Source organism: Dama dama, chromosome 23 (assembly GCF_033118175.1).
Source record: "Dama dama isolate Ldn47 chromosome 23, ASM3311817v1, whole genome shotgun sequence".
Classification (NCBI taxonomy): Eukaryota; Metazoa; Chordata; class Mammalia; order Artiodactyla; family Cervidae; genus Dama; species Dama dama.
The window spans coordinates 43,292,713-43,320,242 of NC_083703.1; the positions used below are offsets into that span (position 1 = coordinate 43,292,713).

At 38.7% G+C, this 27,530-nt stretch overlaps 1 protein-coding gene across 6 annotated transcripts in view; it reads right to left on the bottom strand.

The window, feature by feature from the left end:
- TASOR2 (transcription activation suppressor family member 2) overlaps window positions 1-27,530 on the bottom strand; it is a 64,661-nt gene that overhangs the window by 25,616 nt on the left and 11,515 nt on the right. For 2 of the 6 annotated variants that reach the window (XM_061126524.1, XM_061126522.1), the window contains 10 exons: window positions 22,499-22,632; window positions 12,562-12,707; window positions 12,178-12,273; window positions 11,028-11,100; window positions 7,752-7,843; window positions 5,284-5,421; window positions 5,036-5,166; window positions 4,937-4,956; window positions 4,736-4,835; window positions 24-124 (listed from right to left, as the gene is read on the bottom strand). In XM_061126524.1, coding sequence (XP_060982507.1) covers window positions 24-124; window positions 4,736-4,835; window positions 4,937-4,956; window positions 5,036-5,166; window positions 5,284-5,421; window positions 7,752-7,843; window positions 11,028-11,100; window positions 12,178-12,273; window positions 12,562-12,707; window positions 22,499-22,632 — 1,031 coding nt within the window. Of the gene's footprint in view, window positions 1-23; window positions 125-1,218; window positions 1,324-4,735; window positions 4,836-4,936; window positions 4,957-5,035; window positions 5,167-5,283; window positions 5,422-7,751; window positions 7,844-11,027; window positions 11,101-12,177; window positions 12,274-12,561; window positions 12,708-22,498; window positions 22,633-27,530 lie in introns of those variants that run through there. The other 4 variants (XM_061126527.1, XM_061126526.1, XM_061126525.1 and 1 more) reach the window with 3 other exon arrangements.

A 27,530-nucleotide genomic window follows, 5' to 3' on the forward strand; every position in this document is an offset into this window, starting at 1 on the left:
TGTACCATAACATCTGAACAGACCTTTGTTCTCCATGTAATTCTGTTTTTTAAAAGCAGCTTCTGGTAGTCTCTCTTTCAAAGATGACACTTTCATTACATACTTAAAATCTAGTTCATGTGGTCTAAAAAACAAAACAATATCATGTAATGTAATAAACATTGAAACTAGAGCTTCATAACTTTTGATTTTCTAATATAAACGAAAACAAAACTATTAAAATCACAAAAATTCTTAAATCTATAAACTCTAAGTCAAATAATGGATATAATCATAAATACTAGAGATTTTTGGGTATATGAGCTTATAAATTGGCTTCCCTAGTGGCTCAGACAATAAAAAATCTGCCTGCAATACAGGAGATCTGGGTTCAATCCCTGGGTCAGGAAGATACCCTAAAGAAGGGAATGGCAACCGATTCCAGTACTCTTGCCTGGAGAATTCTATGCACCGAGAAGCCTGGCAGGCTATAGCCCACGGGGTAACGAGGAGTCAGGCATGACAAGACTATCCATGGGGTCACAAAGAGTCAGGCATGACTGAGGACTAACACCTCATAAACCATGGTCTGCAAATATGTTCACATTAACTGAATGTATGCATTTTGTTATAACCAAAATATCCAGAAGTGTGGAAGAATTATGTATTCTGGAATGGAATGAGAATCTTCTAGAAATTATACCACATAAGAGTTGAAAGCTTTCGACAATACAGGACTGCCTACCATGCAGGGCCACAGAAAGAACCACATCTAGACTAGCACCATTTCCTTCTTTAAAACTTATTTAGAAATACTTGTACACTTACAGATACCTCCTTTTCCCCCTAAATACTTCTCTGTGTGCACTTTTACGAAAAACATTTCCTTCTATAACCCCCCCGCCACACACAAAAAATATACCTGTCTGAATGCAGAGTTCCAAAGAACAGCAAGGAGAGGTAAGAAAGCCTTCCTAAGTGATCAATGCAAAGAAATAGAGGTAAACAATAGAATGGGAAAGACTAGAGATCTTTTCTAGAAAATGAGAGATACCAAGGGAACATTTCTTTTTTTTTTTCCAAGGGAACATTTCATGCAAAGATGGGCACAATAAAGGACAGAAATGGTATCGACCTTAACAGAAGCAGAAGATATCAAGGTGTGGCACTAATACACAGAAGAACTATACAAAAAAAGATCTTAATGATCCAGATAACCATGAGGGTTTGATCACTCACCTAGAGCCAGACATCCTGGAGTGCGAAGTCAAGTAGGCCTTAGGAAGCATCACTAGGAACAAAGCTAGTGGAGGTGATGGAATTCCAGCTGAGCTATTTCAAATCCTAAAAGATGATGCTGTTAAAGTGCTGCACTCAATATGCCAGCAAATTTGGAAAACTTCAGCAGTGTCCACAGGACCAGGAAAGGTCAATTTTCATTCCAGTCCCAAAGAAAGGCAATGCTAAAGAATGCTCAAACTACTGAACAATCACACTCATCTCACATGCTAGCAAGTAATGCTCAAAATTCTCCAAATGAGATTGGTACGTGAATCATTCAACAGTATGTGACCCGAAACTTCCAGATGTTCAAATTGGATTTAGAAAAGGCAGAGGAGCCAGAGATCAAATTGCCGACACCTGTTGGATCACAGAAAAAGCAAAAGAGTTCCAGAAAAACATCTACTACTACTTTATCCACTCCAAAGCCTTTGACTGTGTGGAACACAACAAATTGTGGAAAATTCTTAAAGAGATGGGAATACCAGGCCACCTTGCCCGCCTCCTGAGAAACCTGTATGCAGGTCACAAAGCAACACTTAGAACTGGACATGGAACAATGGACTGGTTCCAAATTGGGAAAGGAGTATGTCAAGGCTGTATACTGTCACCCTGCTTATTTAACTTCTATGCAGAGTTCATCATGCGAAATGCCAGGCTGAATGAATCCCAAGCTGGAATCAAGATTGCCAGGAGAAATATCAATAACCTCAGATACACAGGTGACACCACCCTTAGGGCAGAAAGTGAAGAAGAGCTAAAGAGCCTCTTGATGAAAGTGAAAGAGGAGAGTGAAAAAGCTGTCTTAAAACTCGACATCCAGAAAACTAAGATCACAGAATCTGGTCCCATCACTTCATGGCAAATAGATGGAGAAACAATGGAAACAGTCAGAGACTTTATTTTTTGGGGCTTCAAAATCACTGCAGATGGTGACTGCAGCCATGAAATTAAAAGACGCTTGTTCCTTGGAAGAAAAGCTATGATCAACCTAGACAACATATTAAAAAGCAGAGATATTACTTAGTCAACAAAGGTCCATCAAGTCAAAGCTATGGTTTTTCCAGTAGTCATGAATGGATGTGAGAGTTGGACTATAAAGAAAGCTGAGCACCTCGGAATTGAGGTTTTTGAATTGTGGTGTTGGAGAAGACTCTTGGAAATCCCCTGGACTGCAAGGAGATCCAACCAGTCCATCCTAAAGGAAATCAGTCCTGAATATTCACTGGAAGGACTGAAGCTGAAGCTCCAATATTTTGGCCACCTGATGCGAAGAACTGATTTATTGGGAAAGACCCTGATGCTGGGAAAGATTGAAGGCGGGAGGAGAAGGGGACAACAGAGGATGAGATGGCTGGATGGCATCACTGACTCAATGGACCAGCTCCGGGTGTTGGTGATGGACAGGGAAGCCTGGCATGCTGCAGTCCATGGAGTTGCAAAGAGTTGGACATAACTAAGCGACTGAACTGATATAACCACAAAACAATTAGCAAAATCAAGACATCAATGATACAGTACAGTTCTTTAATCTACAGCACTCACTAAGGTCTGGTAACAAAAGGCGCTGCTTGCTTCTGGTCCAGAATCCAATCCAGGATGACACACGACACTTACTTATGTCTCTCTCATCTCCTTCAACCTGCAAAAGCCTTCATCTTCACTGACCTTGATATTTCTGAATAATGCAGGCCATTTACTTTGCAGACTGTCCCTCAATTTGGGCATGTCTAATGCCTCCTCCTGATTAGACTGGCAGGAACACCACAGACATGACATCATGTCATTCTCTGTGCATCGTGTCAGGAAGCTCCTGATGTTTCTTTCTTTCCTGGTGATGTGAACTTATCCACTGAGTTAAAATGGTATCTGCAGCTTCTTCTATTATAAAGTCTGCATTCCTTGCTTTATGAGATATGTAAATTCCATCAAACTTCCACCTACTTTATCAAGCCTCCATTGATCATTATGATGTTGCCAAAATGTGATATACTAATTTCATCACTCTTTCTACACTTAATGCTGCTGCTGCTAAGTCACTTTAGTAGTGTCCAACTCTGTGTGACGCCATAGACGGCAGCCGACCAGGCTCCCCCGTTCCTGGGATTCTCCAGCCAAGAACACTAGAGTGGGTTCTACACTTACTAGTTGTACTCTATACAATTACCGAGCCTGTGTACTGCAACTCCTGCAGCCTGCATGCCTAAAGCCTGTGCTTCTCAACGAGAGAAGCCACCACCATGAGAAGCCCGAGCACTGCAAATGGAGAGTAGCCCCCTACTCACCATAACCAGAGAAAGCTGCACAAAGCAATGAAGGCTCATGCAGTCTAAAGAAATAAACACAAAACTTAAAAAAAAAAGCCAATAAAAAAATTATTTCTAATAGAACGCTAACTTTCACTTTTTATTTCAGTTAAAGCATGTCTAACTTTCAAGAAGTTTGGGGGCAAACTAAGTAGATTAAATAAAAAAGTATCACAAGAGGCCCAGAAAAAAATACTGTAATTCATTATAATATAAATACATGTAACAGCTCCTCTATTTAATACTACTCTAGGAAAATCCTGTGAAAATTAGAAAATTAGATCCTGCATATCTTAATAAAAACTATAATAGAATTAAGTGGCTATAATCTGCATCTGTTATCTAGGGAAGTACAATTTGTTTCTCACAGAAAGTCAAACTTCCAGCATTAAGTAAGTTAATTTAGCCTGAGAGGTTATTTTTCCACGAATGGATTAAGATGCTAAAATTTTAAAGGTGATTTATCAAAGATTACAAAACTAAAAAGTAGGGACTTCACTTTGCCAACAAAGGTCCATATAGCTAAAGCTATGGTTTTTCTAGCAGTCATGTACAGATGTGAGAGCTGGACCATAATGAAGGCTGAGCACCAAAGAACTGATGTTTTTCAACTATGGTGTTGGAGAAGACTCTTGAGACTTCCTTGGACAGCAAGGAGATCAAACCAGTCAATCCTCAAGGAAATCAATCCTGAATATTCATTGTAAGGACTGATGCTGAAGCTCCAATACTGTGGCCACCTGATATAAAGAGCCGACTCACTGGAAAGATCCTGATGCTGGGAAAGATTGAGGGCAGGAGGAGAAGGGGACGATAGAGGACGAGACGGTTGGATGGCATCACTGACTCAATGGACATGAGTTTGAGCAAACTCCAGGAGATAGTGAAGGACAGGGAAGTCTGGCGTGCTACAGTCCATGGGGTCACAGAGTCAGACACAGCTTAGCAACTGAGCAACAATAAAACTAACTTATTCCAAAGCAAAGGTCAGATTTAGATTTGAATTTAGGTCTCTTGTGTCACGGCCCTGTACTCTATACATCTCCCGAAGAATACCCTAAAACCAAGTACAGCTGGTATATTTCACACCAGTGCCAACAAGAAGGACCTCAATATGAGAAATGAAAAGTTAGAGAAGCATTAGTATAGGGCATTAATTCAACACTTACAGTTGTTTTGGAACCACTGTACCATAGGAAGACCAAAGAGTTATATCACACAGCAGACAGCCTTGTATAATTAATTTCCCTTTCCATGGAGAGATGAGAACTGTAAGAAATGAGGTTAAGAAAGAAACTGATTATTTTATTTTTGAACAAAACATTTACTTAAAGAAAAAACTAAAAAAAAAAAATTAAATAATATCTTACCATTTTCTCTGAGTTCAAGTCTAGGGGGGAAAAAGAAGCATTTTTATAAGAGCGAAGAAAACAAATCCAGTAAAACAAAGTATGTACATAATTACTTACATGCTTTTATGATCATGGGCTGGTGCTGCCATCTTTTTAGGTTCCCTGTACTGAAAAGCTACAATCAGGTAAGGACAGATCTGTCTGGGTCGCTCAGTAACAGTGCTGCCTGAAAGTTCATAGAGGTAATACTGAAAGAAGAAAAGTATTATGAGGATAGCACTACTTCAACCCTACCCAACCTCCAAATTTAACTCATTAGATTCAGAAAAGTATCTTGCAAATGATTTATTCCCAGAAGACTATACCTGACTCAGTTCAAAGGTGCGAAAATGACTTGTCTTGTGAGAAATCTTGTTAATATTTACAGCCACATGGCAATCATAGCCAGAAGATGGGCTAGTATAGTTAGCTGTATAATTCTCAGGCACAAACTTGACTTTTCCCTAGAATGAAAATATTAAGACTAATCAAATATCTTTGAATAGGAATAATTTTACTCTAGGATTTATTTTTAGTCTAAATAAAGATGTGGATGTGTTTTGACTAACAGTAAACTGTGTTAAGAACTATGGCTCTTAAAAAATTATCTTAAGACCAACAATAGTTTTAATTATCCATGAACCCCATTACATTTGTATTTAGCCCTTAAAAGTTTTTTGTTTTTTTTTCACAAACTCTGATATAATTTGGCATCTTTCTTAGGCAAACATCCACAGCTTTTTTCATAGTATTAAAGAAGTACATGAATTAGCCCAAATTTAGGAGAACCATGCCTTTCAACTGGAGAAGAAAATGGCAACCCACTCCAGTATTCTTGCCTGGGAAATCCCATGGATGGAGGAGCCTGGTGGGCTATAGTCCATGCGGTCACAAAGAGTCAGACACAACTGACCAACACGTTAACTTAACTTTATTTCTTTAAAAGAGAAATTACATAGTCCACCAAACAGACTCGCTATTCAATGACTATACCATAAAAGAAGAAAAAAACTAAAATGTCAAAAGATGAGTTCCAAACTGAAGTATTAAATTATAAACTGTAAATTGCTGCTGCTGCTAAGTCGCTTCAGTCGTGTCCAACTTTGTGCGACCCCATAGACGGCAGCCCACCAGGCGTCTGGGATTCTCCAGGCAAGAACACTGGAGTGGGTTGCCGTTTCCTTCTCCAATGCATGAAAGTGAAAAGTGAAAGTGAAGTCGCTCAGTTGTGTCCGACTCTTAGCGACCCCATGGACTGCAGCCCACCAGGCTCCTCCATCCATGGGATTTTCCAGGCAAGAGTACTGGAGTGGGGTGCCATTGTCTTCTCCGTGAATTGTAAATTAGAGACCAAGATACTCCTGTTCCACCAGCACGCAGTAAACCAGCACTTCACAGGCCAATAGCCCTGATTACTCAACAGCTGACAGTATTTTTCACTATGGAATCTCTTCATCAAGGGGTACGTATCTCCCAGAAAAAGGAAAAAGAGAACTGTTGAGTTAGTTTATCATGCAACAGAAGGTCATACAATGATTTTAAAACCTATCTTGAATAACATAATGACATAACATGACAAAAATGAAAATACACAAAATAGGTACCAAAATGAGGTGCAAAATAATAGGCAACTTTTATTTTTATGTTTACAAGATGCACTATTTAAATATATACACACACACACACACATATATATATATATATGCTTGCTGTTAAGGTCCCTCCTCTTCAGCATGTGGACCACCAAGAACAATCCTCAGAAGACTAATCACATGAGCGGTGCTCCAGTGAGCAGTCAGAGCCTGCATCCTTCTCCCCATCAGACTGGGCAGGGCTGGCTTCTGAGCAGTGAAATAAGGAGGACTGAGAGCACATTGCCAGAAACTCAAAACTAAACAGCAGGGTCTGCCAGGCAGGGTAGGGGCATGAAACCAACGGTGAGGCACAATCTGACATGAAAACTTGGTATCTGAGCTGACAGGCATGTGGGCTACAGCAGAACCACAGTACCTATCACAGAGCAGGAGAGGGAGATGTTAAAGGGAGAAGCAGCGGCTGGGAGCCAATGAATGCTACTTTCCCTTCAGTTCTTGGGGATGAATTTTGGAATATGGAGAATTCACACTCTTAAAAAATCAGTAGTGTTAGGTTTATAACCGAATAACTTAGTAGGAATGCTAAAACAAAAGCAAAAACAAAACGAGACCACAGAATACATCCTCAAAAAACCCCCTGACCTCTAAAATTAGTTTTCTTACTATGAGTGAAAATTCTAATTGTGTGATTCACTTATACTGCAATATTTAAGGGAATTAAAAAATTTCTGAGATTATTATTTATAGGTATCACATGAAGCTATGAACAAGATCTCAATGTTTTAGGGGTAACAAAAATGCATAAAGATTTCTCATTTTGACAATTTAAACCAGACAATGAATGCTGCTTTCTAAATTCATCTCTTATAGCTGAAATCATATTTTATAAACAAGTTACTCATTCTACTATTTAATGTTTAAAAAGTGACATTGTGGAGCAGGGTGAGGAAAGTTTCTCACTAAATGCCTGCTGTACTATTTAGAAGCTTTCTTCAAGAAAAAAAATTCACAGATATCTATTAAATGAGTAAAAGAAAGCTTTGTCCTTAAACAAAAGCAAAAGGCGCAGTTATTTTTTCTGATTCTGAACAGCTGTCTTTGGCAAGGACTATGTTCAGCAAATGATCTGCAAAAAACATGATCACAGACTGATAAACTTTCATTAAAAAAAATTACACAGAAGCAAATTTAGGCTTTACCTTAATTATATTAAAAATTACAACATAACCAGACTTCCCATGATACCAAGGTCTTGCATGAAGATAGTCTGAATATTTGGAAATGTACACACCTATAAAAGTATAAAAATAGATTAATTTACACTTTAAGAAGACTGTTTATACATGGGTTACTTAAACTGAACAAGATGACAAAAGGGACAAATAAAAGGTAACCTTAAAAAAGCTATTGAAAATGCTTACCTTTTAAAATCTATTTGAGATATTCTACAGGTATGGAAACATCAGAGCTAAGATAAAATATATCTGTTTGACAACCAACTTTCTATTTGGGTACAGTAAGTGAAAAGGGATGAATGTATCACAATTTTGGAAAAGTCTCTGTTTGTCTGTTTTATTCTCCATGCAATCTTTTAGTGAAAAGGCCTGTGGTAATCTGATTCTCAAGTTATTTTTTCCAGAAAATCTCAGTAAGTGCTCCTATTTAAGAATGTGTGCTGAGGTTTACTACACAGCAGGTCTGTGCCAGGGAGCAGTGACACAAAGGGAATCAGAACAAGATCCCTGCCTTTAAGCAGCGTGTTCTGCTGGACTGTGAATTCCAGTCAGCAGAGGTTAGATTTTTTTTTTTGTTCACCACTGCAGCCTCATCACAGACCATTGCTGTTTAAAACAGAAGTTGAGTCTCAAGCAGGGAGAGACTCCTGTAGGTTGAGGCAGGAGAGGATGATCCCCACACAGAAGCAGCAGTGAGAAAACAGAGGAAAGAACCCATTTCAGGGATATTCCTGAACTGAGGCATCACTTGTGAAATAGAAAAGACAATGGTGAGAACACGGATAGAATGAACAAGAGTTATAGACATGTTGTCAGAAGACTGGATTCCAGTTCCAAGTTCTTTACTTACTACTACTACTACTACTACTACTACTACTACTAAGCACATGACTGAGTAGCACGTCACTTAAGCAGAGAGGATGGGTGTGGGTCACAGATACAGAAATCACAGGTTTTTAGGAAGATTTAAAAAGATCCATAAACCTTTAAAACTATAATCCACTATAATAATATAAAGGCTTATTTTCATATTTCATTCATTTTACTTGAGCCAAAAACTATACACATACATATATCCAGTAGTGCTATCTTATCATCACCCCCAGCATGTGAAGAAGAATGTGTATTTGTAGGAACAACGCAACCTCTACTCTACCTACTGAAACCAGGCTCTCAAAACATCAACAATAAACTCATGCAACTGTCATGTAGAAAAATGACCTTGATTTTCAGAGGTATAAGTTGAGGCATTTGCTTGTAACTCACTTCCACATTTTTCAGGAAAAAAAAATGTTTTTAGACGAAGAGAATTAATGCAAAACATTACCTGGTAAATGTAGGCGATGGGTATATCATACCATGCTACTGTTTTTCTACATTAGCATTTTGCATAATGAAAAGAAGGAGGTGTTAAGAAGAATAGGGGAAAAGGAACAACGGTTTCAGGTAAACTGTTATTTGAGTTGTGAACTTATCCTCTTTCATGTCCTTTAGGAGAGCTGAATAGAAGTTTAAAAACATTTGCTGCACACAGAGTTACCATACAAGCCAGCAATTCCACTCCTAGGTATAAACCCAGCAGAAATGAAAATACTTGTCCACATAAAGACCATATGTACAAGAATATACATAGCTTTTTAAAATGATAGCTAAAAAATAGAAACAACGAAGTGTCTACCAACTGCTGAATGGATAAAGAAAAAGTGCTACAATGGAATATTATTCAGTCAAAAAGTGAATCAAGTACATGCGACAACATAGATGAATCTCAAAAACACTAAGTAAAAAAACAGTTACTCACAAAAGGTCAGATATGATTCCATTTATATGGAATGTCTGGAATAGGTCAATCCACAGGGGCAAAAAGGAAAGCAGTGGTTGACCAGGCTGGTGGGAGGGGAGGTGACTGATGAAAACCGTCTAAAACTGACTGTGCTGACAGTTGCACAACTCTGAATGCACTAAACAAAAAACACCGAACTGTATACTTCAAATGGGTGAATTGAATGGTGAATTTTATCTCAATAAAGCTGTTATTACAAAGAAAGGGCCAACAAGAACTTAGCCATGAAGCCCCATAGTCTTTCTCACCCCTGATCTCCAACTTCCATAGCATCTGACACTGCTAACACCCCTCCGGACACCTGCTTCCTGTGAGACTCTACCTCCAGATTCTTCATCCACTGGACTGCTCTCAGCTCTTCCTCTTCCTGTCCTCGCTCCATGCCTCCATCCCTTGGTCCCATAACCATCTAAATAAAAGTTCTGTTCTTCACCATCTGTGCTGACCCATGTAACAATATCTTTAGGACTTCACTGGTGGCTCAGATGGTAAAACGTCTGCCTACAATGCAGGAGACCCGGGTTCAATCCCCCTGGGTCGGGAGAAGGAAACGGCAACCCACTCCAGTATTCTTGCCTGGAAAATCCCATGGATGGAGGAGCCTGGTAGGTTACAGTACATGGGGTTGCAAAGAGTTGGACATGACTGAGCACCTTCACTTCACAACATGCACCCTCTGCCACCTTGAGCCCCAACCTCTAGTCCTTATCCCTCTTCCAACTGTTTTCACCACCAGCAGGATAGCTTCCAGAACACTTATGATGACCTATTGTTTCTCAAATAGCTTACTGAAGGAGGTGTTCATTTACTGCAAGAGGTGTAAGCTCCATGCTAAGCACTTTACATAGTCTCATAATCCTCACAACAAATCTAGAAGATAGTTTTATCTATTTACAGATGAGGAAAGTGAAGCTTAAAGAAATTAGGGCTAAAGCACATTCTTAATGATAAGACTACCTTTCTCCTGTGACTCATCAGCCTATCTAAAATCTCTCCTCTATTGATAATATCAATGGAGTGTAAATTTAACACTTTATATTTGATTATTTCTTTTCTCTACTTCTCACATCCCACAGTTGGCATCTTTGGTCAGTACGATCTATTCTCTATTCCTATAGCCATAATGATAGTTAGGAGGAAAGCCTCCTTAGCCCCAGATGATAGCACTGACCTCTTGGCACTGAAAGATATCTTCTAGTCCAATCATCTTTTAAAAGATGGAACTCCTAATAGAAAACCTTAAGTTCTTAGATTCAAAGCTCATGTATATATTTAAAGTTCTGATTCCAAAGATTATTTACCATCAATGAAACTAGCTTTTAATACAGGGCTCTTATGTAATTAACTAAATCCCATTTCACCTTGTGAAAGAAATTCTCCTTCCTTATAGACCGTACCTTTAGCTGGGTCCCCCAGAGTGGTGATAGCACTGCTGCCCACACAGAGTCCATGCTGACATACCAACTTCGCCTTAAACAAAAGATCGGTCTTTGCTTATTATCATGTTTTGGAGAGCCAATGAAATAACTCTATAATTTACATACAAACTTTCAATACAGAATCTGTACACTATATGGATTCATGGTATAAAGCACGTTTCTATAAGGCAATTGTGTTTCAGTTAAAATGAACAGTTTAAACTTTTTATTTATTTTCGGTTTAAAATTTTTTCATGAAACGTTACCATTTCTGCTAAGGAAAATGTCACTGGCAAAACCAAATTAAACAAGCTCACAGATTAGTCCTTTCTTGAAGATTTCTTTTTCAATTACAGCTTGGGAATCATGAAATTTGAAAATGCCTTACCCCCAGATGACCCCCTAACGTATCTTATTTGGAAGTCAACAACTAAGGAAATAAACTCTCTGGTATTACTATGTAACCATAAGGTACATGCTAATGTTAACTCTCCTTTAGCAAATCTACCCCCATTCTTTAAAAATCATGATCCCAACCAAAATACTATCTGTGAATTACTTTAAGCTGGATCACAGATCTCTGGCACTGATGAAAGTGTATCTAGAAGTCACACACATCTTTGGAGACATACCTGCACACAGCAGTTTCTTTCTCCACAATTTAGGTTTAAGCAACAATATGGATGTTCAATTTTCAAAACAGCGTGAAACAATTCCGAGTAACTAGAATGCTGAAAGTGTTCATCTTATCCCCAAAGCCATGTAATTTAAACTTGAAAAAACTTCCATGAGAAATAGAAGATATCTATGTAAACAATGATCCAGAATGGAAAAATATCCATTCACTCCATTAAAAGGCATTATTAAGACTTAAGAAGTCTGTATTAATCGAAATCTCACTACAAGCTTACAAATATATTTAAGATAAAACTAAAGAAAACCTTAAAAAGTTGTAGAAATGAAATCTCTTTCATGAGAAGCTTTCATCGTCATTTACACTGCTATCCAAAAAAGACTGATGAGCTGGTACTGTTATAAATTTTATAGAATCAATATTTAACTTTAATGAGATAATTCATTTTGTACCTTAACATAAAAAAATTAATTTTCTAAGACCAAATTTCCTTACCTGACTTTCAGTTTCAAACAGAAGAAACCCATAAGTTTCTTGAAGTTCTTCGTCAGTGTAGTTATTTGCTTTTTTTTCTTGGTAAAAAGTTTTGTACTGTATAAAGAGAGAATAATCAAATGTTATAAACATTTTATTTTGCCTTGCAAATTAATTTTTAAAAATGCATTAACTGAATTCCTCCTGCTAAAAGATTAATGAAATTTAATTTTCTATTCCCTAGAACATATAATTACCTTTCAAGTGATTATTACCAAGGATCATTTATTTTGCTAAAATGTGATAGTTAAAAAGAACTAGGCTCAAATATAAAAAATAATGGGTCTATTTCTTTAGAACTAAAATAAAACTAACCACAGACACAGTGTGTACCAAGCACCTCACCTCATTTAAGAAAATGTCATTTTTCACCAAAGTCACTTGACTGTACTGAAAACCATGCTCAGATGCAGAGTCCAAGTAAGAAGTATGGAGAATTGAAACTGTCCTCTGGAAGAGAGAGTCTGAACTCAAGGATACTGTCTCAAAAACTGTAAAACACAAAAATAATGCAACTGTTTAAGATAATCAAAGGCTGGGGAAAGTGACACACTAAATATCACTGACGAAGTCATTCATTTCCTTCCTGTACAACTAAGACATTTTCATTATGTTCTGGCTACCATATCTGGATTATCTTCAAAGACCTCATACTGGATAAAAATAACCTAAATGGATTATAATAGTGGATGAATTACTTTTAATGCAAGAGTAAATCCTTTTAGGTTTAAAGCTGGGTGCTGCAACCAAGGTTGTAAAGGCAGATGCATCTATAGTGTCAAGCTGGAGGTCAGCGACTGCTTAGATCAATGTTTCTTGTTCCTAAGTTTTTGTAAATCTAGGCCACATTTTGATAAACTTAACCTTCCCAGTGGCTCACCAAATCCACAGGGAAGTCTGTGAGGTTCCTTGGAAAGGGGCTACTACTGCACACTCATTTGACCCTGGAGTACAGAATGAAGGGAGCAAAGGCAAATAAGAGTTTTGCCAAGAGAACACACAGGTCATAGCAAACACCCTGTTCCAACAACACAAGAGAAGACTCTACACATGGACATCACCAGATGGTCAATATCAAAATCAGATTGATTATATTCTTTGCAGCCAAAGACGGTGCAGCTCTACACAGTCAGCAAAAACAAGAGAGGGGGAAAAAAAAAAGACAAGGGGCTGACTGTGGCTCAGATCATGAACTCCTTATTGCCAAATTCAGACTTAAACTGAAAAAAGTAGGGAAAACCACTAGACCATTCAGGTCTGACCTAAAACAAATCGCTTACGATTATACAGTGGAAGTGACAAACAGATTCAAGGGATCAGATCTGATAGACAGAGTGCCTGATGAACTATGGACGGAGGTTTGTGACACTGTACAGGAGGCAGTGATCAAGACCATCCCCAAGAAAAAGAAATGCAAAAAGGCAAAATGGTTGTCTGAGGAGGCCTTACAAATAGCTATGAAAAGAAAAGAAGTGAAAGGTAAAGGAGAAAAGGAAAGATACACCCAATTGAATGCAGAGTTCTAAAGAATAGCAAGGAGAGATAAGAAAGGCTTCTTCAGTGACCAATGCAAAGAAATAGAGGAAAACAATAAAATGGTAAAGACTAGAGATCTCTTCAATAAAATTAGACACCAAGGGAACATTTCATGCAAAGATGGGCACAATAAAGTATAGAAATGGTATGAACATGACAGAAGCAGAAGGTATTAAGAGGTGGCAAGAATACACAGAAGAACTATACAAAAAAGATCTTCATGACCCAGATAATCACAATGGCAATATCACTCACCTAGAGCCAGACATCCTGGAATGTGAAGTCAAGTGGGACTTAGGAAGCATCACTACGAACAGAGCTAGTGGAGGTGAAGGAATTCCAGTTGAGCTACTTCAAATCTTAAAAGATGATGCTGTGAAAGTGCTGCACTCAATATGCAGCAAATTTGGAAAACTCAGCACTGGCCACAGGACTGGAAACGGTCAGTCTTCATTCCACTCCCAAAGAAAGGCAATGCCAAAGAATGCTCAAACTACAGAACAATTGTACTCATCTCACACGCTATCAAAATAATGCTCAAAATTCTCCAAGCCAGGCTTCAACAGAATATGAACCATGAACTTCCAGATGTTCAAGCTGGATTTAGAAAAGGCAGAGGAACCAGAGATCAAATTGCCAACATCCGCTGCATCATCAAAAAAGCAAAAGAGTTCCAGAAAAACATCTTATTTCTGCTCTATTGACTACTTCAAAGCCTTTGACTATGGGGACCACAACAAACTGTGGAAAATTCTTCAAGAGATGAGAATACCAGACCATCTGACCTGCCTTCTGAGAAATCTGTATGCAGGTCAAGAAGCAACAGTTAGAACTGGACAAGGAACAACAGACTGGTTCCAAATTGGGAAAAGAGTATGTCAAGGCTGTATACTGTCACCCTGCTTATTTAACTTCTATGCAGAGTACATCATGAGAAATGTTGGACTGGATGAAGCACAAGCTGGAATCAAGATTGCTGGAGAAATATCAATAACCTCAGATATGCAGATGATACCACACTTACGGCAGAAAGCAAAGAAGAACTAAAGAGTCTCTTGATGAAAGTGAAAGAGGAGTGTGAAAAAGTTGGCTTAAAACTCAACATTCAGAAAACTAAGATCATGGCATCTGGTCCCATCACTTCATGGCCAATAGATGGGCAAACAGTGGAAAGAGTTACAGACTTTATTTCTGGGGGCTCTAAAATCACTGCAGATGGTGACTGCAGCCATGAAATTAAAAGACACTTGCTCCTTTGAAGAAAAGTTATGACCAACCTAGACAGCATATTAAAAAGCAGAGACATTACTTCGCCAACAAAGGTCCATCTAATCAAAGCTATGGTTTTTCCACTAGTCATGTATGGATGTGAAAGTTGGACTATAAAGAAAGCTGAGCACAGAAAAATTGATGCTTTTGAACTGTGGTGTTGGAGAAGACTCTTGAGAGTCCCTTGAACAGCAAGGAGATCCAACAAATCTATCCTAAAGGAGATCAGTCCTGGGTGTTCATTGGAAGAACTGATGCTGAAGCTGAAACTCCAATACTTTGGCCACCTGATGTGAAGAGCTGACTCATTTGAAAAGACCCTGATGGTGTGAAAGATTGAAAGTGGGAGGAGAAGGGGACGACAGAGGATAAGATGGTTGGATGGCATCACCGACTCGATGGACATCAGTTTGAGTAAACTCCGGGAGTTGGTGTTGGACTGGGAGGCCTGGCGTGCTGCAGTCCCCGGGGTCACAAAAAATCGGATACGACTGAGCAACTGAACTGAACTGAACTGCACTCTCAGCAAACACATCAGAGATTGTCTTTCTCTGAGCCTTCCTCACCAGCCCAGAAATGTCTACTGAACTTTACTTCTTACGGATTGTATTACAAAATCATCATTTTATGAAAATAAAAAGTTATTATTTTTTTGAAAGTGCTTTTTTCAAACCATACCCATGTACTATCTGAGAGATGCTAGGCTACCTCTCCCGTGAAAGCCATGTTTCCCATAGTTGAGAACTGATGACCCAATCAAGCAATTCTCCTGGTTGGGCCTTTGTCCTTTTTACGAGTCCTCACTCAGCAAGAACTGAGACTAATGAAGTCTCATAACATTTAACTATTTGCTTTGTCTACTCCTTTCTATTTGGATCCTCTATTCTCTTTAACAAGGTGGGGAAAAGGATACACACAGATTACTTATAAAGAGAACAGAGTAATGTATATAACACTGGAAGTTTTGACCTTACAGTATAAATAAGCACATTAATATGGTTTCCTACTTTTATCAGAATTCAGCCAATTACATTAAAGTTCAAAAGCTGAAGAAAATATAAGCTTTTTAAATAATTTATGAACAACAGATTTAAAAAAAACACTAGACTATTACAGAAATTAAAACAAACATTTCAGTAAAATTAATCTGGACTAAACTGTCCTAGGACTTTAATTCACAAGGTAATTTGAAAACACTTTTAATAACGAAACTTCCTAGAATCAAAAATAAAAGATTATAAATAGCAAGGAAGGAAAAAAAGATAAAACATTTATTTTTATTTTTCCTCAGTTTCATCTTCTCTCTTTCAACATTAATATAATGAAGTGAAAGCGAAAGTCGCTCAGTCATTTCCCTTTGTGACCCCATGGACTCTAGCCTGCCAGGCTCCTCTGTCCATGGAATTCTCCAGGCAAGAATACTGGATCAATATACCAGTGCTATTAAAAAAAAAAGAAAGAAAGAAAGAAAGAAAAGGCTATTCTAAAGAGCTTCAAATAGCAAAACGCCAGTGATAGTAATTAAAAAGCTATGGCTTTGTTCAGCTAATAACTCAAAACAAACTGCGAAGCCTACGCACTTTACAAGTTCATTTTACAAATAATCTGTACAGCTAGCTCAAATGAAAATCAAGATTCCCTTAAAAAGCATACTTTCAGGAACCCAGTATTAATATTTAATATTTTTAAAAAGACTGTATTTTAAAAATCTAAGTATACTCTTAGGCTCCATATCTGTGAAAGATTTTGCTTACAAGATACAAAAGTTCTTGTAGTTCTGGAAATGAACAAACTATGATTACCAACTATCTTAAACTGTACACAATGTTAACAGATAGGCACAGATTTTAAATTTCATAAGTAGTAAATACTACATATTTTCCCAATTTTGAGAGTCAATGCACAATAATAAGCTGAAACCTGGGAGAAATAATGCAATTAAAAAAAAAAAAAAACCCAAAAACCTATCTAACACAGTGTGGGGAATACAGTTCCCAATAAAGCTGTGACTAATGGTAATGATTTAAAATAAACAAAGCAGAACAAGTAAGAAATGACTTATTTTGTACTTTCATACTGTACTTTCTAAGACTATTTATGGTTAAAAATGCTTCCCCTTTTAGGTTAGCACTCAATAGCCATACATTATAAAAGTAATAATTTTACAGTTGACAGAAGGAAATCATATCAAAAGAAAAGTTAATGGAAAACCACAGTAAATCCTGTGGTTTATTATGATTTCATAATAAATAACCTCGATTATACTCTCAAGAAAGCAAAAGTTTCCTGCTCTATATCTAAGGAGATAGATGAGAATGTTTATTGAGAAGTCTCTGCCCACACAACACACTCTCATTTAATCACCTAACAAGTGTACAAAACAAGGAGCACTAAATAAATGGATAGTTTTATCTTTTTTGCTGAGCAATACACATGCTTTATTTAAACCATTCAAGAGTATCAAATATTAAGAGAAAGAAGAGGGGGCTATTCTATAAAGAAATTTAAACAACATCTAAGAGGATAACTTGAAAAATATCTGATTGTAAAGTGTAAAGAGTGTCCCTTAAGGCTTAAGTGACAAACAGAGTGCACATGGAAAAAATTTAAGTTCAATCGAAATGGCTGTAAAAACTGAGTTAATGTTCTTTACTGTAGCACCTGGCTTTGGGTACATTTCTCCTGCCTGGAAAATCCCATGGACAGAGGAGCCAGGTAGGCTGCAGTCCAGGGGGGTCTCTAAGAGTCGGACACGACTGAGTGACTTCACTTTCCCTTTTCACTTTCATGCATTGGAGAAGGAAACGGGCAACCCACTCCAGTGTTCTTGCCTGGAGAATACCGGGGATGGGGGAGCCTGGTGGGCTGCCATCTATGGGGTTGCACAGAGTCAGACACGACTGAAGTGACTTAGCAGCAGCAGCAGCAGCTCTGCTATTTGTGGATTTTATCTTAAAAGTTAGGTCAAGCTTGACACGAGAAGTTGGACTCTGCTCACAGTGCCCTGAATCATCTACCCCATCTCAAACTCCATCAGGGATACTGAGTGACTGACACGAGGGACACTTCTTTCTCTTTCTAACTTCTAATAAGAGAGACAAGGAAATTATAAACCAATTTCTCATGCTATGTCACAAGCATCTGTTTTCCATTTTATAAGCATCTGGTCTGAAAGCAAATAATGAGATGAGCAAATGGCAACAACTTAGGTGTCAGAATAATTCTAATAGAAACTAACCACTTCTACAACTCCCCTGGACTTATCCTGTCTGTGATTAAGCAACAGCATTTCCACTCTAGATGCCTATATAGTTTATCTCCTCTAAGTAGGTCATTTGATAGTTGTTGAAGGAACAGCCTTATGTGATTAACAATCCTTAATCACCTAATCTGAAAATGTATTACCTTTAAGGTATCAAAGGACTGTCAGTTTAAGATAAATACAACTTCTTCAGAACACAATTTGTCAGGAAGTAATAAAAACTTAGGGGAATGGCAAACCACTTCAGTATTCTTGCCTTGAGAACCCCATGAACAGTGTGAAAAGGCAAAATGATAGGACACTGAAAGAGGAACTCCCCAGGTCGGTAGGTGCCCAATATGCTACTAGAGATCAGTGGAGAAATAACTCCAGAAAGAATGAAGGGATGGAGCCAAAGCAAAAACAATAACCAGTTGTGGATGGGACTGGTGATAGAAGCAAGGTCCGATGCTGTAAAGAGCCATATTGCATAGGAACCAAGAATGTTAGGTCCATGAATTAAGGCAAATTGGAAGTGGTCAAACAGGAGATGGCAAGAGTGAATGTCGACATTCTAGGAATCAGCGAACTAAAATGGACTGGAATGGGTGAATTTAACTCAGATGACCATTATATCTACTAGTGTGCGCAGGAATCCCTTAGAAGAAATGGAGTAGCCATCATAGTCAACAAAAGAGTCCGAAAAGCAGTACTTGGATGCGATCTCAAAAATGACAGAATGATCTCTGTTCGTTTCCAAGGCAAACCATTCAATATCACGGTATTCCAAGCCTATGCCCCAACCAGTAATGCTGAAGAAGCTGAAGGTGAACGGTTCTATGAAGACCTACAAGATCTTTTAGAACTAACACCCAAAAAAGATGTCCCTTTCATTATAGGGGACTGGAATGCAAAAGTAGGAAGTCAAGAAACACCTGGAGTAACAGGCAAATTTGGCCTTGGAGTACGGAATGAAGCAGGGCAAAGGCTAACAGAGCTTTGCCAAGAGAACGCACTGTTCATAGCAAACACACTCTTCCAACAACACAAGAGAAGACTCTACACATGGACATCACCAGGTGGTAAACACCGAAATCAGACTGATTATATTCTTTGCAGCCAAAGATGGAGAAGCTCTATATAGTCAGCAAAAACAAGACTGGGAGCTGACTGTGGCTCAGATCATGAACTCCTTATTGCCAAATTCAGACTTAAACTGAAGAAAGTAGGGAAAACCACTAGACCATTCAGGTATGACCTAAATCAAATCCCTTATGACTATACAGTGGAAGTGACAAATAGATTTAAGGGACTAGATCTGATAGAGAACCTGATGAACTATGGACGGAGGTTCATGACACTGTACAGGAGACAGGGATCAAGACCATCCCCATGGAAAAGAAATGCAAAAAGGCAAAATGGTTGTCTGAGGCAGTCTTACAAATAGCTGTGAAACGAAGAGAAGCGAAAAGCAAAGGAGAAAAGGAAAGATATTCCCATTTGAATGCAGAGTTCCAAAGAATAGCCAGGAGAGAGAAGAAAGCCTTCCTCAGTGATCAATGCAAAGAAATAGAGGAAAACAATAGAATGGGAAAGACTAGAGATCTCTTCAGGAAAATTAGAGATACCAAGGGAACATTTCATGCAAAAATGGGCTCAATAAAGGACAGAAATGGTATGGACCTAAGAGAAGCAGAAGATATTAAGAAGAGGTGGCAAGAATACACAGAAGAACTGTACAAAAAAGACCTTCAGGACCCAGATAATCACAATGGTATTATCACGCACCTAGAGCCAGACATCCTGGAATGTGACGTCAAGTGGGCCTTAGAAAGCATCACTACGAACAAAGCTGGTGGATGTGATGGAATTCCAGTTAAGTTATTTCAAATCCTGAAAGATGATGCTGTGAAAGTGCTGCACTCAATATGGCAGCAAATTTGGAAAACTCAGCAGTGGCCACAGGACTGGAAAAGGTCAGTTTTCATTCCAGTCCCAAAGAAAGGCAATACCAAAGATTGCTCAAACTACTGCACAATTGCACTCATCTCACACGCTACTAAAGTAATGCTCAAAATTCTCCAACCCAGGCTTCAGCAATACGTGAACCGAGAACTTCCAGATGTTCAAGCTGGTTTTAGAAAAGGCAGAGGAACCAGAGATCAAATTGCCAATATCCGCTGGATCATCGAAAAAGCAAGAGAGTTCCAGAAAAAATCTATTTCTGCTTTATTGACTATGCCAAAGCCTTCGACTGTGTGGATCACAATAAACTGTGGAAAATCCTGAAAGAGATGGGAATACCAGACCACCTGACCTGCCTCTTGAGAAACCTGTATGCAGGTCAGGAAGCAACAATTAGAACTGGACATTCCAAATAGGAAAAGGAGTACGTCACCCTGCTTATTTAACTTCTATGCAGAGTACATCATGAGAAACGCTGGGATGGAAGAAGCACAAGCTGGAATCAAGATTGCCAGGAGAAATATCAATAACCTCAGATATGCAGATGACACCACCCTCATGGCAGAAAGTAAAGAGGAACTAAAAAGCCTCTTGATGAAAGTGAAAGAGGAGAGTGAAAAAGTTGGCTTAAAGCTTAACATTCAGAAAACTAAGATCATGGCATCTGGTCCCATCACCTCATGGGAAATAGATGGGGAGACAGTGGAAACAGTGTCAGACTTAATTTTTTGGGGCTCCAAAATCACTGCAGATGGTGATGGCAGCCATGAAATTACAAGACGCTTACTCCTTGGAAGGAAAGTTATGACCAACCTAGATAGCATATTAAAAAGCAGAGACATTACTTTTCCAACAAAGTTCCGTCTGGTCAAGGTTATGGTTTTTCCAGTGGTCATGTATGGATGTGAGAGTTGGACTGCGAAGAAAGCTGAGCGCCGAAAAATTGATGCTTTTGAACTGTGGTGTTGGAGAAGACTCTTGAGAGTCCGTTGGACTGCAAGGAGATCCAACCAGTCCATCCTAAAGGAGATCAGTCCTGGGTGCTCATTGGAAGGACTGATGCTGAAGCTGAAACTCCAATACTTTGGCCACCTCATGGGAAGAGTTGACTCATTTGCAAAGACCCTGATGCTGGGAGGGATTGGGGGCAGGGGGAGAAGGGGACGACAGAGGATGAGATGGCTGGATGGCATCATGGACTCGAAGGGCATGAGTTTGAGTAAACTCCGGGAGTTTGTAATGGATAGGGAGGCCTGGTGTGCTGCGATTCATGGGGTCGCAAAGAGTTGGACACGACTGAGTGACTGAACTGAACTGAACAAAAACTTATATGGGCATACCAAATAACCATTTCATTCCTGGGAATCTATTTCTCAAAAATACTAGCTAAATGCAGAGGTGATACGTACATGGATGTTCCACACACCAGCATCTGTAACATGAAGAACAATGGAGATAACCTAAGTGAAAGTTGCTCAGTCGTGCTGGACTCTTTGCGACTCCATGGACTATACAGTCTGTGGAATTCTCCAGGCCAGAATACTGGAGTGGGTAGCCATTCCATTCTCCAGGGGATCTTCCCAACCCAGGGATCAAACCAATGTCTCCCACAGTGCAGGCAGATTCTTTACCAACTGAGCCACCAGGGAAGCCTTGGAGATAACTTAAACTGCCATCAACAGCAACTTTTGCAACATCAACCTTGCAACTATTAAATAAAAACAAAGTAAATCTGTATATACTAATGTACGAAGATATCTACTGTATACTGTTGAGTGAATAAATGCATTATATAATATTATTTTCATAAAAAAAATTATGTGTTTGAAAGTATACAGAAAAAGATCTAGAAAGAGATGGGAAATCCAACAGTCAACAGTGTTTATGCTAATGGTGAGTGGGGAGTGGACAAAAAGGAGACCTTGTACTTTTACCTTACATATGTTATTACAATTTAGATTTTTCTTATAAAAGCATGTATTACTTCTACTATTTAACATATCTCAACTTAAAATCAAGTAAAATAAATCATAATTTCAAAGAAATACAGAGTGACAATTTCTCTTGAACACATACCTTTTCTGATGCAATTTGAAAACTTAATTACCTATCAATTTTGGACTAACAATTACAAAAATTTTGCAGCTGCTGGAAATTATAAATTTTTTTAAAAGTCTTTTCATTTACACGATCTAAATTAAAATTTTAAGAACTGCATTGTTCAACTCTGGATTCATTAGCAATAACTTAGACCATTTGTTTAATACCCACTCTTTTCTGATATGAACCCTGTCTCAGTCTTCTCTAAGAGGGGCTGCAGCTGGGAGGGTGGTCTTAATTCATTTTCACCAAGTATACCCCCAGAATTCTTGACATACTCCTGTTCTCTGTTAATGTCATATATGCTAAAACAAAAAAAGAAAAAATTAAATCATAAAGTGAGTAGTTCTATTTTGGGCATATCTACTATATAAATAAATGTTTACTGAGCATTAGGTATAATTTTGTAATATTTACTTTGTCAAGTCACCAGAGCTAAAGGCTAAAGTTCTACTGATTTGTTCTATAGGAAGTAATAACACACATAAACTGAAATGTTGTTTCTCCAGTCCTTTAATTTCTAAAGGAAATTTTCTTCACAGAAATAAATAGGAATCACTTTTGCCTTACTGAAAAAACCTTTCAGACAAGATCAGGGTGGTACAGTCCTAGATGGGGGAAAAAACCTCTCAAAGTGAAGAGATTATAGAACCACACCCATGTTCTACTGATTGGAAATAATAAAATCAAACAGAACACAAATAAAACCTCTCTCCACCCCTAAATTAGTAGTATATGATTCAATCTTCATTAATCGAAACTGTTAGTGCTGACTATTATGTATCTAGTACTATGCTGTACCTTGGATTTCATGAGACAAATGAAAGTGTCTCATTGAAAAAGTGTTTACAATTAAAGTGCCTGTGAAACCCAGGGATCTTAGAATGTGCTCACAAAATATTCCTAGAGTGACCTTTGGGAAGCAAGGGTTGTGTCTTCTGGTGATAGTGGTCTCAAAGAGGAAACCAGTTGAGTTGGAAACTTCTTCCAACTCAAAGAGGTGGAAGTCAAGACCCTCCCAAGCCAGATTACACTTGCAAGTTACAAGAGGAGTAGCAAATAAAGGCACCATATTTTAAAAAACAATCCTTGGTGAAACAGATTGCTAGTCCAGGTTGGATGCATGAGACAAGTGCTCGGGGCTTGTGCACTCAGATGACCCAGATGGATGGGATGGGGAGGGAGGTGGGAGGGGGGTTCAGGATGGGGAGCACATGTAAATCCATGGCTGATTCATGTCAACGTATGGCAAAAACCACTACAATACTGTAAAGTAATTAGCCTCCAACTAATAAAAATAACTGGGAAAGAAAAAAAGAAAAAAACAATCCTTGGATGAAGGAGCAAAGGAAGGAACTCTTAAGACTGAAAACTGCTCTGTTGCATCACTACACTGAACTCAAACACATCTTCAGAGCTAGAATAAGATGAAGGCAGGGAGAGAGCATCTTTTCCTTTGTCCGTTGTGAGAAAACTTTCCCAGAATTCTCTCTGCAGGTGGCCATTCTCACCTCACTGGCCAGAACTGAGTCACATGTTTTTACTAAACCAGCCACGAACCATGGAGAGAAGAATTAGCGTAATGAGCTTAGAGTAACTAATATTCACACAGCCCCACCACTCTCATCCTCCCATGCCACTCCTGAAGCATCAGATTCCCCCCAAATCTAGGCAAAACTGTGATCTGGGGGAAGGTAAGAAAAGGGGAGATAATTATTGGAAGGTGGTCACTGACATCATCACACTAAGGTCTTAGAACAAGTCAGTGGTAGGTGTGCACTAGAATCCTGGTCTCCTGACTCACAACTTAATTCTCCTCTTGACATAAATAATGAATGGATATCATCAATACTGCTACTTTTCTAAAGAATCTTAAATAAATCCACACAACTCAACCTCAAATCCTTTTTGAAAAAAAGTATATGTAATTATACATGTTATTTTCTTTGTAAAGCATATTGAATTTCTCAAATAATGAACTGCTTGCAGTTTCTCATTAGTATCATGCTTCTATCTCTGCATTTGCTCCTACTTCTATTGCCTTGAAAATGTACACACTAGTACTCCCCCTTTTTTGGTTTCCTTATTATTTGAATAGGTGCTCAGATTTCAAGTATCAGTGCCTCTCCGAAACATTTCATGACATGTCCCATCTCAATGACAGTGGCTGTTTATATCATTATGTACCCACTGTATGGTGTTCCAGATTCTAATTGATGTGGCTATTTTTAGGAGAGTTCTTCAGCTTTATTATCTAATCTCTTCCTGTTTTCTGAACAATTCCTCTTTAAAAAAATAGAATCTCTTTTTTCATGTAAGTTGTATCTTCTTTTTTCTCTTTAAAGATACTACTGTTTCACGTTGTTAAAGTTTCTCCTGTTACCTGCAGTAAATCTAATTTCTACCAAGCTTCTTAATTTTCTACTTGTTTATTCCTGCTTGGTCTCTTCTGTGTTAGAGACTTCCAGCAAATGACTGGTGATCCTTGGCTGTCTGTTTACCTTTAACTGTGAGGCACTTAAAGCTGACTGAAAGTCTAACGCATGAGCACCACTTCCTGACCAGCAGCTGTCATTCTTGCAGATCTGATGGTGATGCAGCTGCTGGTTTAATCAAGTGAACTCAAAAAGTCCTATCTGTTAAATATTTTGTTGTGGGTTGAAAAGTCTCCCCAGAAAAGAATCCTTTAATACTTGTTCAGGGGAAGAATAAATGGCTCATATGGTAAAGAATCTGCTGGAAATGCAGGAGACCAGGGTTTGAGCCCTGGGTAGGGAAGATTCCCTGGAGAAGGAAATGGCTACACACTCCAGTCTTCTGGCCTGGAGAATCCCATGGACAGAGAAGCCTGGTGGGCAACAGTCTATGGGGTCACAAAGAGTCTGACATGACTGAGCAATTAACACACTATAACACACAAAAGCTTGACTACTAGTTCTGAGAACCACACAGATAAAGACAGCTCTGGTTTCACCATTCCATATGTTGACTTTCACTTAATCCTTATCTTTATTTAGGATCTTCACCCCAACCTCAGTTGTCTAGAGCCTGCCTAGTTCATGTCTCCTGACTATAAACCTTCAGTCTTCTGTCAGGGTAGAAAGAGGGTGGCTATCTGGGTGTGTGGAGTAAAGAGGATCAATCACTTCTATTTCTATTCCACCTGTATTTCTACCTTGAGAAAAGCTTGGTACCTCTACATCCTGATCCTTTCCCAGATTCTGTGAAGGAAACCAGCTTGCGTCTCTTGTTAGCTTATTCTCTTCAGCATTGCCTAATCCACTAAATCATTTAGTACTTAACCACCTTCTTTCCATGAGCTTCGCCATAGAAAGTGGCTCAATGGTAAAGAATCTGCCTGCAATGCAGGAGATATAGGTTCCATCCCTGGGTCAGGAATATCCCCTGGAGGAGGAAATGGCAACTCACTCCAATATTCTTGTCTGGGAAATCCCATGGACAGGGGGTACATGGTAGGCTACAGTCACGGGGCCGCAAAACAGTTGGACACTACTGAGAGACTAAACAACAACATCTTCTTTCTAGTTTCCCAAATATTGATTTATCTTCTCCTTTCTCATTCTCTTGATCTTTGTGGATTTCTATCTTTATTCTTTTACTATAATCTTAGTGGGATTTCCAGAGGGGTGAACAATTGGACATGTCACATGACTGAAGTATCTACTTAATATGTCTCAATAAAAAATGTGCAATATACCATCTATCATAGTAGCTACTATTACCATTATTTTTATTTCCACTTTTATAATTATGAAGACTTCATTTTATTTACTTATTTACCACAGACCTAATTACATATCTTCAAATATTAAAAGAATTAATTTTTAGTGCATATGAACTCAATAACCATTTACTCAAATATATGAAAAGAACAAAGTAGATCATCAATACTATTCTTTTAAAGCACTCTGTTTTCCCCCCAGAGTACTTATCATAGTTTATAATTACATAATCATAATTATTTCACCAATGTCTACTACCCTAATAAGTCAAGCCCTATGAGGACAGGAATCATGTCTGTTTTATTTACTTCTGATTACCCAGCATCAGCCCAATGCCTGGTACATAGTGGATGTTTAGTAAATATGCATTTGATAACTGAAAGGAAAAATTATACTTATGCAATTTAATCTGTTCCAAAATTCAGAAAAAGGAGCACAGCTTCCCAATTTGTTTTTATAAAGCAAACACTAAAATCTGACAAAGAAAACACATAAGAAAGGAAACAACAGATCTCTCTCTTATGAATTGTTGTTGTTCAGTCACTAAGTTGTGTCCAACTCTGTGTGACCCCATGGCTTCCCTGACCTTCACTGTCTCCAGGGATTTGCTTAAACTCAGGTCCATTGACTCAGTGATACGATCTAACCATTTCAACCTCTGCCACCCTCTTCTTCTTTTGCCTTCAATCTGTCCCAGCATCATGGACTTCCCTGGTAGCTCAGATGGTAAAGCATCAGCCTACAATGCGGAAGACCCGGGGTTCATTCCCTGGGTCGGGAAGATCCTCTGAAGAAGGAAATGCCAACCCACTCCAGTATTCTTGCCTGGAAAATCCCATGGACGGAGGAACGTGGTAGGCTACAGTCCATGGGGTCGCAAAGAGTCGGACAAGACTGAGTGACGTCACTTTCACCACTTTCCCAGCATCAGGGTCTTTTTCAATGAGTAGCGATTTGTATCAGGTGGTCAAAGTACTGGCGCTTCAGCTTCAGCATCAGTCCTTCCAATGATGACTTAGGGTTAATTTACTTTAGGATTGACTCCTTGCAGTCCAAGGGACTCTCAAGAGTCTTCTCTGATACCACAATTCAAAAGTATCAATTCTTCAGCACTCAGCCTTCTTTATGATACAACTCTCACATCTGTACATGACTACTGGAAAAACCACAGCTTTGACTAGATAAACCTTTGTTGGGAAAGTAATGTATGTCTCTGCTTTTTACCCTGCTGTCTAGGTTTGTCACAGCTTTCCTTCCAAGGAGCAGGTATCTTTTAATTTCATGGGTGCAGTCACTGTCCACAGTGATTCTGAAGGCCAAGAAAATAAAATCGGTCACTGTTCCAAACTTTTTCCCCATCCATGTGCCATGAAGTGATGGGACTGGAGCCATGATCTTAGTTTTTTCAATGTTGAGTTTTAAGCCAGCTTCTTCACTCTCCTCTTTCACCCTCATCAAGA